General features: G+C 42.4%; 2 protein-coding genes across 3 annotated transcripts; one reads left to right on the top strand and one right to left on the bottom strand.

Moving 5' to 3' along the window:
- Positions 1-1,811: 1,811 nt before the first annotated feature.
- LOC131946918 (ammonium transporter Rh type A) lies at positions 1,812-16,206 on the bottom strand. 2 transcript variants are annotated; one of them, XM_059307951.1, is made up of 10 exons: positions 15,966-16,206; positions 8,030-8,222; positions 7,593-7,743; positions 6,739-6,883; positions 6,420-6,586; positions 5,934-6,071; positions 4,739-4,869; positions 4,112-4,254; positions 3,443-3,621; positions 1,812-2,026 (listed from the first exon to the last, which is right to left on the bottom strand). In XM_059307951.1, exons 1-9 carry the CDS (start codon positions 16,135-16,137, stop codon positions 3,458-3,460), a joined length of 1,404 nt encoding a protein of 467 aa, XP_059163934.1. In that variant the 5' UTR covers positions 16,138-16,206; the 3' UTR covers positions 1,812-2,026; positions 3,443-3,457. The 2 variants fall into 2 exon arrangements, with proteins under 2 accessions (XP_059163934.1, XP_059163923.1); XM_059307940.1 differs by having other exon boundaries at positions 3,462-3,621.
- Positions 16,207-19,854: 3,648 nt separating this feature from the next.
- LOC131946912 (P-selectin glycoprotein ligand 1-like) lies at positions 19,855-20,542 on the top strand. The gene is made up of 2 exons (XM_059307926.1): positions 19,855-20,085; positions 20,183-20,542. The coding sequence occupies exons 1-2, from the start codon at positions 19,855-19,857 to the stop codon at positions 20,540-20,542; spliced, it is 591 nt and encodes a 196-aa protein (XP_059163909.1).
- The last annotated feature ends 815 nt before the right edge of the window (positions 20,543-21,357 follow it).

Raw genomic sequence — 21,357 nt, 5'->3', positions numbered from 1 at the left:
TCCTAATGTCCCAAACAGCTGGAGAGAAAGCGAGAGCTGGTGGAACCACTCGTCTAGCGGGTGATGACATAGGGGAGAGAACTCAATTCTTCTGTTTCTGACTTGTTCTGTGTTCGGTATTTCGTTGGTTGCTCCCCTTCACAAACTCAAGTTCAAGCCTAAAGTAATCAGTTTTTATTTATGATCAAACTATTTAGCCGATATTTAAATTTTATGAGAAACTTGTTCTAGAATTGTAAAGATTACTACATCCATTCTGATTGGTTCTAATTAGCCGACCCGATCAGTAGCTTGAAAAACAAGGCGCTAGTATTTCTCTGTACAAAATACTCTATCGTTCTTTATGGAAGTATGAATGGGGGTTTCCCCTAACTCAATTATTTAAAAAAAAAGATAAAACAAACAAAAAACTTCCAGCTTTGTTATAATTTTCCTTTATTGATCGTATGTCTTGAAATATAACTTACTAAAACAAAGAGCCAGCCACAAGAGACTTGTCATTCAAAACTTACTTTCATTGGCTCTCATATTCAAACAACTACAATCTCAACCAATCGGCGATGAATTGATAAAATGGTTTGAAAAGATTCCCCGCAGATAAATGAACAGTAGGTAAGGGGAATAATTTGACATTTTGAATAGTATGAGTATGTTTATAACAAATTAATATGAGGTTTGACACATTTATAACATAAATATCACTAATACTTTGGGTTAAAGGACATTAAATTAAAATGTGATTAATCACCATAATTAGTCAAGTTAAATCTACAAGAGTTGCATAGTAATGATGTATTAGTAATCGTTAACATCTTTTTAAAATATCTGAATATATTATAATTATACAATATATAATTGAGCATATAATTATATACAGTTCTGTTACACGAATTGGGTTATATCTCACACCAGCGCCCAGTAAGGGGTACATTACCTAACACTCAGTGGCGTAGGCAAGGGGGATTAGGGGGGGGGGGTTATAAGCCCTCCCATGACCAATTCCTGGCTACGCCACTGCTAACACTACATCATCAGTAATACACCCGAGGCCGCGCTGTACCGCAGCGATTTGACGCCAAATAAATTTACAGAGAGAATCATTTTTTTAGCACATCAACAAAACCATAACCGTCGTGTAGTTATATATATCTCTCTCACGCAAACGCTCACACACACATACGCAGTGTTTCTTTTAGGCATCTCTTCCGGGGGGAAAGGGGGGGGGGGGAGGGCTCCTAGAATTTAAATAGAATTTAAACAAAATATATAGGCCTAATTTTTACCAGTGTCCCGTCCCACATACTCCTCGGAAAATTTAGCCCCCCCCCCCCTCCCCGAAAGTTTCAAATCCCCTGAACCCCCTCTTTTGAAAAAAAAAATCTGAAAGAAACACAATGTAGGTTGATCACTGGCTCAAATGTTGAATGGAGAAACATCGCCACGCCAGTTGCCACACCACGCATGTACACGCCGCGCTCATACAGGGTTACAAGAAGTGATCCAATTGTTAGATGAACGAGATAATGTTAATGACAATGTTAATGAAGACGGTACAATTGTTCACATTATCTTTTAAAGGAGTGGAAACAAAACATAAGAGGAGAAACGGAAAGATGAAAGAAAAAATCAAGAATTGGGTCACCTACAAAATGTCTTCTTCAAGACTTTTGGATTTCCCACTCTTGCTAGTGACTATTACAAGAAGTCACTTTTATTTTAGAGTAAACAATTACAAACAGTTCACCTTTCTTCGAATGCTACAATTCGATATATATATATATATATATATATATATATATATATATATATATATATATATATATATATATATATATATATATATATATATATATATAAAGTTATACATATTATCCCAGTTTTTGAACAGGATCGCTTGATTGCATTCGAATCCATCCCACAAGGAGACTAAGGGTACATAACTACGATGTTTTGAAGCATTTGTCTATTTACATGAGTTGCTTAACCTTTCGCTTGAAATGCTGGTCTAAGCAGCTTCTCCGCTTCCCTGCAAAAAATAAAAAAATAAAAAAATAAATAACAATTATACAGGTTCTTTTAAAAGTAATTTTTACCCCTAAAATACAAAAATATTGTTATCAATTAATACTTTAAGTTATCTCTAACTCATTCAGACTTAATATATTTCTTTATCGGGTCATAATTTTTTGATAGCAATATAAACATAAAGTGATATTTCAACGCCAAGGGTAGACAAAGGTACAGAATATAGTCCAAGTAAAGACAGAACAGACAGACCCGACGGGTTCCGAACCTACCATTCCACTCGGCACCGAAACTATATTCTGTACCCTTGGCGTTGAAATATCACTTTATGTTTATATTGCTATTTCAGTTACAACGCCTGCTTCCACCCCTTACCTAATTTTTTGATTACTTTTACCTCAGTAGGCTACTTATAAAATAATTAGATCTAAACCATTTTTACTTTCTCGTATATACGTAGTATAGAGAAAGTATTGTAATCGTGCAAAAAAAAAAATCGAGATTTTTACAAATCTCGACGTTTTACACCTCACTGATACGGAAAAACATAATTTTGCAATCTTGTCCGTATGTCTGTGTGTGTGTGTGTCTGTGTGTCTGTCCGTGTGTAAACACGATAACTTGAGTACCGTTACAGTTAGGTTGATGAAATTTCATATATAAGTATTTTATCAAAATCGTAGATCCGTATCAACTTTTGAGCGATTTCCGACAACCGGAAGTGGTACTTTTTCTACTTTGAATTTTTCAAAAGCCTATAACTTGAGTACTATTTCAGATAGATAAATGAAATTTCACATGTAAGTAAAAGATCTAATTCTCTACCTTCTGTTAAATTTTGAGTAATTTCCGTTGACCGGAAGTAGTAATTTACGCTACTTCCGATTTCTCAAAAAACTAATGTAAATTTTTAAAGTACTAATAATATTGCGCACTATTATACACACCTTTATTAGGCGTTCGCTTGGTGCGCAATTGTTTTTTACTGAGATTCTATTCTATTTTTAAAAGTTTCAGTATTTAAAATGGATTAAAAATCATAACTATATCCCCAGTTACCATCCCCTGTTGTTTTATATAAGAATATTCGAGAAAGTTTAGGGGAGATCACTACCGGTTTATTTTGTTTTAAATTCGGTGTTGAGATTTAAGAATTTGACTAAATTTAACCCTTAAAAAAAACAGTGAAAAACGCATAAAGTTGTAAGATTAAAAAGTTTAACCGGAAACTAAACTGCCTGTTATAGTAAAATTTTAAAAATGTAACCGGAAATTGTAATCGGAAGTTAAGCTGCTTTATATAGTAAAACAAAGAACTTTACCGGAAATTAAGCAGCATAATATAGTAAAAAAAATGTATAATCGGAAATTAAGCTGCCTAAAATAATAGCATGCAGGTGCAGCAGAAAAGACCAACCAATGAATGCAGACTTTACATTGGCATGGTCATCTCGATGTGGTTCGAGTTGGAAACTTTGTACTGATTGGACGACTTCTCTGCTGTAAAGCCTTCCTCCGGCACCTCCCAATTGTCAGTGTCGTTAAAGATATCCTCGTCCTTCGGCATATCCCAGATGGGGATCTTCAGGATAAATCCTGCAGGGATAGTAGAGGAAACTAGGTCATGTCAGGATAAATCCTACAGGGATAGCAGAGGAAACTAGGTCATATCAGCATAAATCCTACAGGGATAATATAGGAAACTAGATCATGACACACTAGCCAGTGTGCTAAATAAGCCGCGTAAGGTACCCCCCCCCCCGCACTTCTCTGGTGGAGGATTTAAAGAAATGCTTAGTGGTGTATTTAACGGTTTTAAATTATAAATTTTTGCTTGGGTCTCGCCCCACACCTCCTGCCCCCACCTGTAGGATAATGACAATCTATGTTCGCATGATTTACTTAAATTATCATCAAATAATAATTTAGCAAGACAAAGTAAAGTTTTCCCTGTAAAATTAAAAGTTTTCGCCTTTGACCCCCTCCCCCTTCTCCCACCAACCCCATCCCCCATCTCAGACTTACATGTAAAGGTGCTCCCATGGTGCTGTCACCCCCCACCCCCATCCCCCCATCTCAGACTTACCTGTAAAGGTGCCCCCAACGATGGCGAACCCCAGCGTGATGACGGCCGCCAACATCTGGTACCCCCCCTGCTCCACGGGGGTCCGGCCCAGGGCGTCGTCTGTCGCTCCGTCTGGCATCGTCTCGGGGAAGATGGTCTCTCGGCTGGGGAGGGGAGGGGAGGGGGGAGGAGTTGTGTCAACGTTTGATCTGTGTGGACTTAAGTGTGTTGCTACGTGTGTTTGTGTGTGTGTGTGTGTTGGTGTGTGTTTTTATGTGTGATAGTATGCGTTGCTGCGTGTTTGTGTTCATGTGTGTTGGTGAATTTGTGATGACAGAAAACAAAAGGCCTACAAAATAAAGACATACAGAAAAAACCTACAGAAAAAGACCAACAAAAGACCTACAAACAAAACATACAAAGAAAAGGCCTACAGAAAAAGACTTAGAAAAGACCTACAAACAAAATATCTACAAACGAAAGACCTATGAAGAAAAGACCTACAGAAAAAGACCTAGAAAAGACCTAGAAAAGACCTACAGAAAAAGTCCCAGAAAAGACCTAGAAAAGACCTACAGAAAAAGTCCCAGAAAAGACCTAGAAAAGACCTACAGAAAAAGACCCAGAAAAGACCTAGAAAAGACCTACTCATGCTGAGACCAACTTCCGGAAATGGCGGCCAACACAGCAGCGCCAACAGCGGCCAGAAATCCCGGCATGCCGTGCAGATTGTGGACGCCACAGGTGTCGTGGATCTTCAGGTACTTCCTCATCAGGGGCTGAAACATATCAGGTAAACAAATCAGGGGCTGAAACATATCAGGTAAACAAATCAATGGCTGAAACATAGCAGGTAAACAAATCAATCACAGGTGTCATGGATCTTCAGGTACTTCCTCATCAGGGGCTGAAACATAGCAGGTAAGCAAATAAATTCTTATTTGTTGGGTCCTGTCTAGCCCGCAAATAAAACACGAACACTCTACACCCTCTACCTGTAGCCGTACATAAATCTGTGACTTACCGTCAAGTACCTGTACCCCAGCATAAATCTATGACTTACCGTCAAGTACCTATACCCCAGCATAAATCTGTGACTTACCGTCAAGTACCTGTACCCCAGCATAAATCTGTGACTTACCGTCAAGTACCTGTACCCCAGCATAAATCTATGACTTACCGTCAAGTACCTGTACCCCAGCATAAATCTATGACTTACCGTCAAGTACCTGTACCCCAGCATAAATCTATGACTTACCGTCAAGTACCTGTACCCCAGCATAAATCTATGACTTACCGTCAAGTACCTGTACCCCAGCATAAATCTGTGACTTACCGTCAAGTACCTGTACCCCAGCATAAATCTATGACTTACCGTCAAGTACCTGTACCCCAGCATAAATCTATGACTTACCGTCAAGTACCTGTACCCCAGCATAAATCTATGACTTACCGTCAAGTACCTGTACCCCAGCATAAATCTGTGACTTACCGTCAAGTACCTGTACCCCAGCATAAATCTATGACTTACCGTCAAGTACCTGTACCCCAGCATAAATCTATGACTTACCGTCAAGTACCTGTAGCCCAACATAAATCTATGACTTACCGTCAAGTACCTGTACCCCAGCATAAATCTATGACTTACCGTCAAGTACCTGTACCCCAGCATAAATCTATGACTTACCGTCAAGTACCTGTACCCCAGCATAAATCTATGACTTACCGTCAGGTACCTGTACCCCAGCATAAATCTATGACTTACCGTCATGTACCTGTACCCCAGCATAAATCTATGACTTACCGTCAAGTACCTGTACCCCAGCATAAATCTATGACTTACCGTCAAGTACCTGTACCCCAGCACGCTGATGAGCCCCGCCACAGAGCCGAAGATCATGGCACCGAACGGGTGCATGGGCATCTGTGCTGACGCCCCGACGGCCACGCCCCCGGCTAGGGTGGAGTTCTGTACGTGAACCTGTGGATGGTGTTAGTGAGAGATTGCTCACGTGATCAATAACTACCCTCTTACCCACACACTAACCGTAACTACCGACCTAGTCCTACCATGTTTAGCTTACCCCACCATGTCCACTAGGCTGACCTGCCCCCTGACCACTTACTGACCTACTGACCTACCTACCAACTGACCCACTGACCTACTGACCCACTGACCTACTAACTCATTAACCTACCATATTAAGCTTGCCCCACCATGTCCACTAGGCTGACCAACCCACTGACCACAACATGCTGAACTACTGACCCATCTACCCACTGACCCAGTGACTTACTGACCTACTGACCCACTGACCCACTGACCTACCATGTTGAACTTGCCCTCCTTGTCCACTAGGCTGGAGATGGCGAAGGTCACGGCCGTGGCGGCACACAGCGAGAAGAAGGTGTTGAGGTAGGCACGGTCTTTCTGCTGTTGGTCGTCTGCAAACCCGCCGTTGAAGGAGGGCCAGAAGATCCACAGGAAGACGGTACCTGAAACCAAAGTCTCAACTCGTCACACATTTGACTTCAATGATGGGTTCGCTTCTTTTAATCTAGGGTTACAATTTAAAAAGTAACGTAAAATATCTGACCAATCATAACGACTAAGTTTACAATTTAAAAAGTAACGTAAAATATCTGACCAATCATGGCGAAGATGTCGGAGTGGTAGACGCTGCCCTCCTTGCTCGACTTCTCGACGTCTGACGAGTAGAGCACGCGGGCCACAGCCAACCCAAAGTAGGCGCCAAACATGTGGATAAACATGGACTCGCCGATGTCGCGGACCTACAAGAGGTTGTGGGGAGATGGTCATTGTGGGGTGATGTGTGGCAGGGGCGTAGCGAGGGGGGGACGGGGGTGCGGACCGCACCGGGTGACACCATTCAGGGGGGTGACACCAAGGCAAAAAATAGCAAAACATATAGAGAAAAACTTGAGGGGGGGGGGTGCAAATCGAAAGTTTGAAAGGGAAGGGTCGCTACACCTCTGGGGGGGGGGGGGGTGACACCATTAAGTGCCGCACCGGGTGACACCCGACCTCGCTACGCCACTGATGTAGGGGGGGGGGTGCAAATCGAAAACTTGACGGGGGGTGCAAATCGAAAGTTTGAGAGGGGGGGGGGGGGTGCAAATCGAAAACTTGAGGGGGGTGCAAATCGAAAACTTGAAAGGGAAGGGTCACTACGCCTCTGGGGGGGGGGGGGTGACACCATTAAGTGCCGCACCGGGTGACACCCCACCTCGCTACGCCACTGATGTGTGGGGAGATGGTCATTGTGGGGTGATGGTCCTTGTGGGGAGATGGTCATTGTGGGGTGATGGTCATTGTGGGGTGATGTGTGGGGAGATGGTCATTGTGGGGTGATGGTCCTTGTGGGGAGATGGTCATTGTGGGGTGATGGTCATTGTGGGGTGATGGTCATTGTGGCAGTTCATAATGTATCGGATAACTTAAATTTAGTAGGATCGATACCATAATGTATCGGTTACTTACATGTAGGAGATCGATACCAATGTACTCGTTGATCTGGGCCAGCAGGATCTCAAAGATGCCCATGATGAGCAGCTGGACGGGACTGGCCTTACCCAGGACGGCACCGAATGAGATGAGAACCGTCGCGGTGGCAAAGTCGTAGGTCACCATGCTACAGGGGGTGGGGGTGAGGGGTAGGGGGATTTATTAGAACAAGCTGTTTGACTGATGGGGTGACATCTTCGATACGAAATTAGATGATATGTATGACTGGCATTGTATGATGTATGACTGACAGGGCATGCTGCATATATGTGTGCTGTATGTCTGGCACTATAATCACGTTAGACACAAGATTGTACTCACGTTAAACAACAGATTGTACTCACGTTAGACCAGAGACTGTACTCACGTTAGATACGAGATTGTACTCACGTTAAACAACAGATTGTACTCACTCAATGACGGAGATGTGGAACTTCTCCCCTCCCAGGATGTCGTAGTGTATGAAGCCTCGCACGATGGCCGCCCACTGCACGCAGACAGCACTCACCATCAGGTTTAGACCCACGGCACCGAAGCCGTAGTTCTTCAGGAAGGTCATCAGGAAACCAAAGCCCACAAAGATCATGCCATTGACGTCCATGAAATCTGTGGATCACACAAGACAGGTCAAGATGTGGCCGGGGGTAAGTCAGTCAAATGTGGACCGGAAGTGTGGCCGGGGGTAGGTCAACAGTTGACCGGAAGTGTGGCTGGGGGTAGGTCAACAGTTGACCGGAAGTGTGGCTGGGGGTAGGTCAACAGTTGACCGGAAGTGTGGCTGGGGGTAGGTGAACAGTTGACCGGAAGTTCCAGGTTCAGGTACAGGAAGTAAACCCAGGTTTTTTGTACATTGTTAAAGACCTGTTGGGTGATTAAAGTTCGTGTCAATCAGCACCGTGAAGCTGACAATTTCTTAGAAACTTGTTTAAATAAACACAGAGTGAAGTGATGGGGTGGGGGGGGGTAAGTCTTGACTAACATAAAACTCCATAGACAACATTCACATGGGCAAATATTCTCTGCTTCTGACCTGGGATAGACTTGTGTAGTTGTTAAACACGACAAACAAAGACCGAGGTTATATCATAGTCCAAGAAACTGCATGGTCAGTTGAAGAAATGTCATGGTCAGTTGAAGAAATGTCATGGTCAGTTGAAGAAATGTCATGGTCAGTTGAAGAAATGTCATGGTCAGTTGAAGAAATGTCATGGTCAGTTGAAGAAATATCATGGTCAGTTGAAGAAATGTCATGGTCAGTTGAAGAAATGTCATGGTCAGTTGAAGAAATGTCATGGTCAGTCTAGGAAATGTCAGGGTCAGTCTAGGCAATGTCATGGTCAGTCAAGGAAATGTCAGGGTCAGTCTAGGAAATGTCATGGTCAGTCTAGGAAATGTCATGGTCAGTCAAGGAAATGTCAGGGTCAGTCTAGGAAATGTCATGGTCAGTCTAGGAAACGTCAGGGTCAGTCTAGGCAATGTCATGGTCAGTCTAGGAAATGTCAGGGTCAGTCTAGAAAATGTCATGGTCAGTTGAAGAAATGTCATGGTCAGTTGAAGAAATGTGATGGTCAGTTGAAGAAATGTCATGGTCAGTTGAAGAAATGTCATGGTCAGTTGAAGAAATGTCATGGTCAGTTGAAGAAATGTCATGGTCAGTTGAAGAAATGTCATGGTCAGTTGAAGAAATGTCATGGTCAGTTGAAGAAATGTCATGGTCAGTTGAAGAAATGTCATGGTCAGTCTAGGAAATGTCATGGTCAGTCTAGTAAATGTCATGGTCAGTCAAGGAAATGTCAGGGTCAGTCTAGGAAATGTCATGGTCAGTCTAGGAAATGTCAGGGTCAGTCTAGGCAATGTCATGGTCAGTCTAGGAAATGTCAGGGTCAGTCTAGGCAATGTCATGGTCAGTCAAGGAAATGTCATGGTCAGTCTAGGAAATGTCATGGTCAGTCTAGGAAATGTCATGGTCAGTCTAGGAAATGTCATGGTCAGTCTAGGAAATGTCATGGTCAGTCTAGGCAATATCATGGTCAGTCTAGGAAATGTCATGGTCAGTCTAGGAAATATCATGGTCAGTCTAGGAAATGTCATGGTCAGTCTTGGAAATGTCATGGTCAGTCTAGGAAATGTCATGGTCAGTCTAGGAAATGTCATGGTCAGTTTAAGAAATGTCTTGGTCAGTCTAGGAAATGTTATGGTCAGTTTATTAGGATATGTTATGGTGAGTCTTGGAAATGTCATGGTCAGATTAAGATATGTCATGGTCAGTCTAGGAAATGTCATGGTCAGGCCAAGAAATGTCATTGGAATGTGATCGACAAAAATCTAATCACAGCATACCGCTCTACCACTCAATTTGTTCTAGTTACATTTCAGCACTCTCGCCAAACCCACCTCATTTCAGTACGATGGTGTCATGTATTATTTATTTTAATGTATGCACCGCTCCCAATTATAACACCATTACCCCCCCCCCCCCCACACACACACACCTACCTCACAGTTTAAAGCTATCAATCTATCAGCAACGTCATAAAATAATCTCCGAGCCCTGCCCCCCTACCACAACAAAAGACACGAGACGCTACAAATCGATGTTTTGTCTTCAGCTATTGACGTTCTGCTCGACTCGCCCTAACGGCGCGTAATAAAATTTTTACAGAATTTGTACAGGGTTTTTGTAAAGGGTTTTGTACAGGGTTTTGTGCAGGGTTTTGTACAGGGTTTGACAAAACGGATTTAGAATTTCAATTAGGCTCGGCTTATTTTTCAGACTCTGTAAAAAACATCAAGGTCATATAATTTAGCCCCCCCCCTCCTCCACCCTCACCCAAACACATACACCGTGCCTACAGGATCTAGATCGCGGTGCACTATCCCCTGATACACCAGCCACCACTAGTGCACCACTTCCTGATGCACATTACCCATACACCAAGTATCGTTAACTAACGCCCGTAGTGCGATACACCGTCATCACATACTAGGGTTCAGCACTATCACACACTAGGGTTCAGTGCTATCAGACACTAGGGTTCAGTGCTATCAGACACTAGGGTTCAGTGCTATCAGACACTAGGGTTCAGTGCTATCAGACACTAGGGTTCAGTGCTATCAGACACCAGGGTTCAGTGCTATCAGACACTAGGGTTCAGTGCTATCAGACACTAGGGTTCAGTGCTATCAGACACTAGGGTTCAGTGCTATCAGACACTAGGGTTCAGTGCTATCAGACACTAGGGTTCAGTGCTATCAGACACTAGGGTTCAGTGCTATCAGACACTAGGGTTCTAGAGAGATCACATACTAGGGTTCAGTGTTATCAGACACTAGGGTTCCAGATAGTACTATCACACACTAGGGTTCAGTACTATCAGACACTAGGGTTCCAGAGAGTTCTATCACTTGCTCTAATGTTGATCTCATCTCCCCGCTTCAACTGCCTGTACACCCTTGAATAGAACTATCACTCGACCACATCTATCACATCTCCCCGTACAAGACCAGGCTTTTCAAAGAATTTATTTTCCATAACTTTTGACATTTTCATCAGACAATCACTTTTCAGCGCTCCACCGAGTTACGTAAGTTCCGTGACGCGTGACGTTTATCATCCATGACCGCAATCTCCCCGGCCATCAAGTAGCGGACCGGTGCTAGAATCATCTCTCCCACAATGCCCCGCGCGGCGCCATGTTCAAAACACGGGATCTGTTTAGGGTATTCTTGAATGAGCAGTTGAGATAACGTTTCCCATGTAGGCGACCATAAAAACGGTACCGCGTCATAAAGCTTACCTCGTCAGATATACGCTTGATAGATATTGTAACGCAGATCGTAAGATATCGCCGCTACAGGAGCAGATAACCTTCGCAGAGATTAGCACAATTTTTGGGACATGAAGATGTTTTCAGAATTAGAATAGAGAAATCTGTGTGTGTGTGTGTGGGGGGGGGGGGGGGGCGAGTCTTACAAGTTTTCAACTCAGTTAAAATGTAATTAAAATAATTTAACAAAAAAAACTTAAATGGGTTTTTGAGATTCGAGAATAGACTACACGACATCTAAAGACAGGAATATAAGTCGTTCTTTAAATAGGCCCTTTATTTTTAAAAAATGGTTCTCTAATAGGATATGCGATTAGATGATTATGTATATTGCAGGGGCGGAACTACCATACCGCCAGACCCCGCAATGCGGGGGGGGGGGGGGCATGACGTTTAGGGGCCCAGTTCCGACCAAAAAACAATGAATTTTTTTTTCAAAAATTATGTTTTTCATGCATCTTGAAAGTGGTTTTGTAAAAAAAAAAAAAAAAAAAAAAAAAAAACAGGTCTACTGTAGCAGAGATTGTTGCGTAGAAAAATATTTTAAAATCTACAAGAGCTATAGTTTGAAAGGTAGGCAAACATTCACACTACTTCCAAGCCTTACTGCCCTTCTTTAAAATAGGGATGCCCACGAAGCTCATTTAAATAGCTTTGTACTATGTATATTAAAAAGCAATTGATTCTATGAATTGTTACTTAAATAAGACGTACTATACAATAGTATGGCTATAAAAAACAATGTTTTCAAAATTGATATTATAAAAGCCAAAAATGAAAAAAAATAAACATAACGCGAGAAACCATTCACGAGTCAAGCTAACGTCTTTATATATTTTTGACCAGCATGATTATGATACTATTCTAACTCTAACTGAGTGTGGACTAAATTTTTCTGTTTTGTTCACTCAGAATGGTTATATATTGCAATGAAGTAGACTAAATTACTCACTTAGGATATAGATTATATATATATATATATATATATATATATATATATATATATATATATATATATATATATATATATATATATTTATATATATATATATATATATAATATATATATATATATATATATATATATATAGGAGGGCCCTAGTTTTTTCTTTGCGGGGGAGCCTTTGATTTCTAGTTCCGCCACTGGTATATTGGATTTCAAAGCGCAAGATCTGGGAAGTTGAGAGCCAGATGTTGCTTATGTATCAAGCATATCAAGCCATATATATATATATATATATATATATATATATATATATATATATATATATATATATATATATATATATATGCTTATATACGTGTGTGTAATATAGTGTAATGAATTTAACTGACAGTTTACCTTACTCAGATATAATTCTTCACAAAGCTACAAAAAATATTTTCGTATTCAATAATTTTGATCACATTCATGGGTTGAGAGGATACATTGATTTTGTTGACATTTGACCTTTGTGGAAACATTTCTAAAATGACGCGCACATTTTTAATGACAAACCACAGAACTCAATAAAAATCAACGTTTTCATGGCTCTATAGGCCCTGACGTAGAAATCATTAAAAGTTGAAGCACGTCAAGCTAATCAGTAAAAAAAATATTCTAAAGGTTGAAGTTTGAATGATTTCGTTCATACACATGTTTCAGCATAAATGGATGCACTTAAAGTGTTTTGATTGATTTTTTGGCTCACTGCAATAAAATCACCGTTTTCCAATGATTTTATTTCAAGTTGGGAAACATTCTAATTAATTTTTTTTTCTGTTTCTTGAATATAGATTTTAATAAAACATAAAATATCTGCATGAGAACACAACAACACACAACCATAATAGGTTAGACATACACACAGAGGCGTAGCGACCTAATCCAGACTATCAATTTTGCGCCCCCCCCCCCATTTCTATATATAGTTATTCCTGTCTGTGAAAAAGCGCCCCCCCCCCCCCCCCCAGTTAGAGAAGTTTGTGGCGCTTCTTACCAGTTACTTTCCTGAAAGAATTTCTATTTCGGTGTCACAAAGTTGTTAAATCAGTGTGTGAAGCCTTGTAGTCGTTTATTTTTCGTAGCTTTGACAGTGTATAATTCGATACTTCAGCTTAAAATGAGCTTTCTAATTTTTTCTCGCCCCCTTAAGGTCGGCGCCCTGGTACAGCCCACCTGGTACAACAGTACCTGGTACAGCCCACAGTACCTGGTACAGCCCACAGTACCTGGTACAGCCCACAGTACCTGGTACAGCCCACAGTACCTGGTACAGCCCACAGTACCTGGTACAGCCCACGGGCGGGCATTAACGGGAGAAAAACAAATCATAGCGTGTACCCAGAGAAAAAAAAATCCAGTACGAAAAAAAAGTGAAAATAATGTTTGAAATAGGCCAAATAATTTATTTTTTTTGTAAAAAAAATGTTTCAATCCTCCTGGGGTAGGTTGAATGTACTTAACACGGCCTCAAAGTGTTGCAGCCACGGGTCGGGGGGGGGGGGGGGTGTAGAGCTGGTGGTTCTTTGGTCTAAGGGTGAAGGACGGTGCACAATGAGAGAGGTGTTTTGAGGTGTTAAAGAAGACATGACACTGCGCATGCGTCTAGCATGATTAAACAGACCTCGTACTTTTAGGACCTGCAACATTTCTTTCATGAACAGTTTTTTTTTTAAATTGAAAAAAATGTATCGGGCAAACAACTCAATTTTAAATTAAGAAAAAATGTAATGTAGTAAAAATGCCGGCCAAATTTAAACTCAACATAACATGTTTTCCACGGGAAGTTACCCTAAAACCATCACGTGACCATACTAGAGTGCAGGTCAACGTTTGGACCTGTCTGTCACCAATCTCTTGTGGAGAGGATCCACTCAAGTTACAGGTGCCGTATTGTCGGTAGGATTTCTATAGAGTTATCCCCCATTACATCTGCGTAATGCTACCAGGGGAAATAATCATATTTCAGAATCAGAAGACTTCTAATTTATTCGATGACGGAAGAAAACTACTGTGGTAGTGTGGTTTAGACTAGAGACAGTTATAAAACTTGATTTTATGTTTACATCAAAATTTTAATTAAAAATTGTTGCAGATTGTAGCTCTCAACTGAGGTCAATGACCTTAAACTTATGCTAGACCTAAATTATGTATGTGCATGTGTGTGTTTGTTTGTGTGTTGTCTTACAGAGCGATGGGGTGGGTGGGGCAAAACGTTTTTATACAGATCTGAGTCTCTCACTTGTTAGAAATTGTGAAACTATTTTTAGGGTTGATTGTATACGCATATATATATATATATATATATATATATATATATATATATATATATATATATATATATATATATATATATATATATATATATGTATATATATATATATATATACTATCATTTCAGTAATTATTTTTCCAAATAAGTAAAGAATAAAATGTACGACAATTTTTATTTTACGCAAGAAAAAAAAATCCGTGCGCCCCCTCCCCCACCCCCAAAGATGACCCTGCCAACATAAAACTTGTCATCTAAAAGAGACACACCCAGGTTCAGAAGGACGCTTCCAGAAGGTGTAGAAAAAAAATGTGCTGACGTCAAAATTTGTTGTTGGTGTTTTCAGGTCCATCAAAAGCAAGCCAGAACCAGTTACCTCCCCTCTCTTCTAAATATACCTCGGCTTTTGAAAACATGCCATGAAACACAGTGGGAATCATTTCAGCAAGGCGGGGTTAACAAAGCTCGATCGTTTTATTTTTATACAAAGTGTTTGAAACCCCCACCCTCTCACCCCAGTTACGGACAACTGTCTCAAATTAAAGCTATTGGTCACAGAGAATACATTTACGAATCTTACTGCCTATATATATATATATATATATATATATATATATATATATATATATATATATATATATATATATATATATATATATATATATATATACACTGACACCCCCCCCCCCCTTACACACACAAAACTGGCTCTAGTATAAGTCAATGCTTTAGATAGCAAATAATTATGTAGCAACGGTTACCTTGAGGTTTAATTCAGGTTCGGAAAAAAATTTCTGCAGCTTAAAAATAACGTCCAAAAAATGATATTGTACACGTGAACCGTACATTGTACAAGTTGTACAGCTGTACAAAAGGTGGATTAACATTGCTGTGTGTATTTTGTGGTTATGTCTAAATGAGACATAAATGAGAGCTTCATAAAAGGTGGATTAACATTGATGTGTGTATTTTGTGGTTATGTCTAAATTAGAGTTTCTCAAGTAGCTTCAGGCGTTCTCTCGGACTGTGGGTCTAAACACGGTAACGAGGGCGTTGTTACAATTTTTACTGTGAAGAAGGGCATGGGGCGGGGGCTCAAACTATGGGTGGATGTAGGTGGGGGGGGGGGGGGACAAAAGTTTCGACATCCCGGGGATGAATCAAACTTCATCACACGCGGTGTTAGGTGAATACACACAAGCGCCTTTTGACACGGTCTATCCACACAATACATGGATTAACGAGGGATTAACGTGGGATTAACCTACTTGGATATGGAACCCCTGTAGATTCTGAGACGGCGTCACTCCCGTTGCCGTAGAGCTCGGGGTAGTAGTCGTTCTTGGCGTAGTCGCCGAAGATGCCCATGATGATGATGAAGATGAGCTGGAGGAGGAGGAGGAGGAAGGAGAACTTGATCTTCTTCAGGTGCATCGACATGGCTGCGGTCGTTGGGGGTTGGCCTTGACCTTGGCACGTGGGGGTGGGGGCCGGCTAGTGGGGTAAACTGGGGTGGGGGCCGGCTAGTGGGTAAACTGGGGTGTGGGCCGGCTAGTGGGTAAACTGGGGTGGGGGGCCGGCCTAGTGGGTAAACTGCGGACCGATGTGGTCTGTGTAGTGTAGGTGGTCCACACCGAGCTGATCTGCCGAGGAAGTTCTGTGTCCCGGTTCTGTAGAGATTGGCTGAGTTAGTCGACCTGTAAAAAAAGATTTAGAGATTTAAAATTCGTGTTAAAATAGTTAATGAAAAGTGTCAAATCGGCATGCCAAGTAATTTTCTGTTGCTTATAGGAGTTCTGCCAGGGTCTTGGCTGTGAAGACGAAACTGTTTTTCTGGTAGTGTATTAGATGGTGACGGCCCTGTAAAGTCTAGTTGTGTCTTCTGTAAAGTTGTGTTTCCTGTAAAGTCTAGATGTGTCCCCTGTAAAGTCTAGTTGTGCTCCCTGTAAAGTCTAGTTGTGTCCCCTGTAAATTTTTGTCCCCTGTAAAGTCTAGTTGTGCTCCCTGTAAAGTCTAGTTGTGTCCCCTGTAAAGTCTAGTTGTGTCCCCTGTAAAGTCTAGTTGTGTCCCCTGTAAAGTCTAGTTGTGTCCCCTGTAAATTTTTGTCCCCTGTAAAGTCTAGTTGTGTCCCCTGTAAAGTCTAGTTGTGTCCCCTGTAAATTTTTGTCCCCTGTAAAGTCTAGTTGTGTCCCCTGTAAAGTCTAGTTGTGTCCCCTGTAAAGTCTAGTTGTGTCCCCTGTAAAGTCTAGTTGTGCTCCCTGTAAAGTCTAGTTGTGTCCCCTGTAAATTTTTGTCCCCTGTAAAGTCTAGTTGTGCTCCCTGTAAAGTCTAGTTGTGTCCCCTGTAAATTTTTGTCCCCTGTAAAGTCTAGTTGTGTCCCCTGTAAATTTTTGTCCCCTGTAAAGTCTAGTTGTGTCCCCTGTAAAGTCTAGTTGTGTCTCCTGTAAAGTCTAGTTGTGTCCCCTGTAAAGTCTAGTTGTGTCCCCTGTAAAGTCTAGTTGTGTCCCCTGTAAAGTCTAGTTGTGTCCCCTGTAAAGTCTAGTTGTGTCCCCTGTAAATTTTTGTCCCCTGTAAAGTCTAGTTGTGTTCCCCTGTAAATTTTTGTCCCTGTAAAGTCTAGTTGTGTCCCCTGTAAATTTTTGTCCCCTGTAAAGTCTAGTTGTGTCCCCTGTAAAGTCTAGTTTGTGTCCCCTGTAAAGTCTAGTTGTGTCCCCTGTAAAGTCTAGTTGTGCTCCCTGTAAAGTCTAGTTGTGTCCCCTGTAAATTTTTGTCCCCTGTAAAGTCTAGTTGTGTCCCCTGTAAATTTGTGTCCCCTGTAAAGTCTAGTTGTGTCCCCTGTAAATTTTTGTCCCCTGTAAAGTCTAGTTGTGTCCCCTGTAAAGTCTAGTTGTGTCCCCTGTAAAGTCTAGTTGTGTCCCCTGTAAAGTCTAGTTGTGTCCCCTGTAAAGTCTAGTTGTGTACCCTGTAAAGTCTAGTAGCTTCCCTTGTATAGTCTAGTTACGTCCCCTAACATTCCTACACCATTACCTATTGGATTACTCTTCAACTCATCTACTGTACCTCCCAATACGACACCTATTTCACCAGAAAAGGTGTTAATCCCATCTTTCAAAAAATGACACCTCTCACACCCAGAATGTCAAGGACAAACTTGTCAAAAAAAAACGACAAGAAAATAATTTTTGTCCCAACCAAAAAAATGTATCAGCGCACGGTTGCCAGGAATATCTGGCCCTGGGAGAAACGTGAAGAAGTCACGTGACGTCAAGGGTCACATGACTTCAAGGGTCACCGTGGCTGGTTGATTGTGCATGTGGTGGGCTGTGTGACACCTCAGCTGGAGACTTATTTACAAAATGTTCCCACAGAAGGGGGTGGGGATGGGGGTGGGGGGTGAGGGAGGGGGTGTAGAGAGGGGGGTGTTCTGATCTAAATCAAGGATGTGAAACGTAGCGTCACAAAAACATGCTTGAGTCATAGGGTGTCTCAAATTTAGAACAGTTTGTCAGAGCCAAGGTCAGACAGCAGGTCTAAGAGACTGTCGTGCTTTGTATGAAAAATCTAGAGTAGAGATTCTTAAAGTCCGCCCCTCCACCAGAGTTTCATCCAGGCATCTGTTCGGGGGTGCTACCCCCCCCCCCCCCCCCCGAAGATAGTCTACCGCCCCCCCCCCCCCCCCGACCGAACGAAATGGAATTTATATAGAAAATATATACTTTTACTAGTGTCCACCCCCCCCCCCCCCCCTCCGGAAAAAAAATGTTGACCGCCCCCCCCCCCCAAAAAAAAAGTCTGGAAGACCTCCACCACCACAACCTCGCACCTCATCAGTAGACACACCTCAGACACACCTCACCAGTAGACACACCTCAGACACACCTCACCAGTAGACACACCTCAGACACACCTCACTAGTAGACACACCTCAGACACACCTCACCAGTAGACACACCTCAGACACACCTCACCAGTAGACACACCTCAGACACACCTCACTAGTAGACACACCTCAGACACACCTCATCAGTAGACACACCTCACCAGTAGACACACCTCAGACACACCTCACCAGTAGACACACCTCAGACACACCTCACCAGTAGACACACCTCAGACACACCTCACCAGTAGACACACCTCAGACACACCTCACCAGAGACACACCTCCGACACACCTCACCAGTAGACACACCTCAGACACACCTCACCAGTAGACACACCTCAGACACACCTCACCAGTAGACACACCTCAGACACACCTCACCAGTAGACACAATTCAGACACACTTCACCAGTAGACACACCTCCGACACACCTCACCAGTAGACACAATTCAGACACACCTCACCAGTAGACACACCTCACCAGATGACACACCCCCAGCCTGGAAACCCCTGCTCTAAACTTTCACCTACGCCGAACTATTTAAAAAATCATCTTGAGACCTTCTGGTACCGCCCCCGACTAGTGTATTGGCGGGAATTACCAGACGACACGTGTTTCTCAAAAGCCAGAAACCAGTTTTCTATCAAGTCGAGGTGCTACATTTTTGGCAGCCACTTGTCGCTATGACAAGAAACGGAGACAAAAAATTTCCCACATGCGGAAATTAAGGTTTTTATTAAACGGCGATCACGTGTTTTATGTTTCGTGTCACGTTTTCTGCGGTAAAAGAGGGAAAGGCGCGTCACATTAATGTTGTGGAGAGCGTCTCAAAACTCTAACTGAAAGTGGGTTAACATTTTTGTCAACTGAACGAAATCTGGAGTTAATGGGGTGTTGGTGGTTGAATCCCTCCCCCCCCCCCAACTTTTCTGGCACACAGTGCTACAGAATATTGCAATGTGAGGTATTGATTCCCATTTTAGTAACAAAACGGGGAGGGTGGTGAAGCTATCGTTGTGATTAATTAGGCCGCAGGTATGTGTTAATTAGTTCATTAATCAACCACTGGCCAATTAAATCAGATCCTGGGAAAACTTGTGAAACACGCACACACACACTCACACACACACACGCTCACACACAGATGTGGTGCTTATATACATACACACACACACACACACATATATATATATATATATATATATATATATATATATATATATATATATATATATATATATATATATATATATATATATATATATAAACGGGATGTGTATGTATGTCTATAAATTAGCATTCGCTGTATCAGCTGATTGTGAAGCTCCTGCTGTTATTTGTCCTATTAAAATCTGCCAGCCAGCAGATACAGCAGATAGAGCAGATACAGCAGATACAGCAGATACAGCAGATACAGCAGATACAGCAGATTCAGCAGATACAGCAGATACAGCAGATACAGCAGATTCAGCTGATACAGCAGCCGGCACGTCAAACAGCTGGGTGTGTGGTGTACTTTCATCTTTACCCCTCAAAGCTTCCCAACATCAAACCCCCACCCCCATCCCTACCCGCACCCCCACCCCAACTCTCTTGACAGCTGACCTCATTCATGCAGACCTTGAGACCTGAGGAAATGTCTTCATCTACACGTCACGGTCGCTTGCACAATGTTGCATCCTGGGTATCTGGGCTGATACTACGTCAGACACTAAGGCGGGGAGGGGAAACAACAGATGGGGGCCCCACTAGAGGCAGGTTACCTCAGGGGGCCCCACTAGAGGCAGGTGTACACCAGGGGGCCCCACTAGAGGCAGGTGTACACCAGGGGAGCCCACTAGAGGCAGGTGTACACCAGGGGGCCCCACTAGAGGCAGGTGTACACCAGGGGGCCCCACTAGAGGCAGGTGTACACCAGGGGGCCCCACTAGAGGCAGGTGTACACCAGGGGCCCCACTAGAGGCAGGTGTACACCAGGGGGCCCCACTAGAGGCAGGTTACCTCAGGGGGCCCCACTAGAGGCAGGTGTACACCAGGGGGCCCCACTAGAGGCAGGTGTACACCAGGGGGCCCCACTAGAGGGAGATTACCTCAGGGGGCCCCACTAGAGGGAGGTCCAAACCAGGGGGGGGGGGTCACTAGAATCAGGTCACCACTACACCAATCGACACCTGTGATTTGACATGTCATTTAACCAGTCGCATTTGGAAGTTGATCACTTAATTTCGACTAATTTGTCTGTTCGTAATTTTTGAGAAACTCTACTCCATTCAACGGTAAACCATCAAACGAGACAGTCTGAGACAGGAAGAGATGAGACAGAGACACACAGATAAGACACACAAGACAAAGACGCAAATATAAGGCACACAAGACAAAGACGCAAATATAAGACACATAAGACAAAAACACAAATATAAGACACACAAGACAAAGACACAAAGATAAGACACACAAGACAGAGACGCAAATATAAGACACATAAGACAAAGACAAAAATATAAGACACATAAAACAAAGACACAAATATAAGACACATAAGACAAAGACGCAAAGATAAGACACACAAGACAAAGACGCAAAGATAAGACACACAAGACAAAGACACAAAGATAAGACACACGAGACAGTTCGACTAAAATATTCCACAACCCACTGTGAACAATAAAGTAAGCTCGACAAACAGTTTGTCCTTTACACCGTCAAGGTAACATCAAGGTAACAACCCCTCCCCCCATCCCCCATGGCCCGTCCTTAGATAGACCTATTGTAACT

The sequence above is a fragment of the Physella acuta genome, unplaced genomic scaffold (assembly GCF_028476545.2).
Source record: "Physella acuta isolate Inbredline_101_S28 unplaced genomic scaffold, ASM2847654v3 ptg000054l, whole genome shotgun sequence".
Taxonomy (NCBI): Eukaryota; Metazoa; Mollusca; class Gastropoda; family Physidae; genus Physella; species Physella acuta.
The sequence above is the reverse complement of the archived record's forward strand: the minus strand, read 5'-3'. Positions and strand labels throughout refer to the sequence as shown.

What these genes read in the sequence shown, in the direction of transcription:
- LOC131946918 (XM_059307940.1), bottom strand. Translation starts at nt 16,137, where the DNA reads ATGTCGATGCACCTGAAGAAGATCAAGTTCTCCTTCCTCCTCCTCCTC. An exon ending in TACAGGGGTTCCATATCCAA is followed by an intron (nt 8,223 to 15,965) that starts GTAGGTTAATCC and finishes TGTGATCCACAG; the next exon opens with ATTTCATGGACGTCAATGGC. An exon ending in TTCCACATCTCCGTCATTGA is followed by an intron (nt 7,744 to 8,029) that starts GTGAGTACAATC and finishes CACCCCCTGTAG; the next exon opens with CATGGTGACCTACGACTTTG.
- LOC131946912 (XM_059307926.1), top strand. Translation starts at nt 19,855, where the DNA reads ATGTGTATGTATGTCTATAAATTAGCATTCGCTGTATCAGCTGATTGT. An exon ending in CCGGCACGTCAAACAGCTGG is followed by an intron (nt 20,086 to 20,182) that starts GTGTGTGGTGTA and finishes CTCTCTTGACAG; the next exon opens with CTGACCTCATTCATGCAGAC.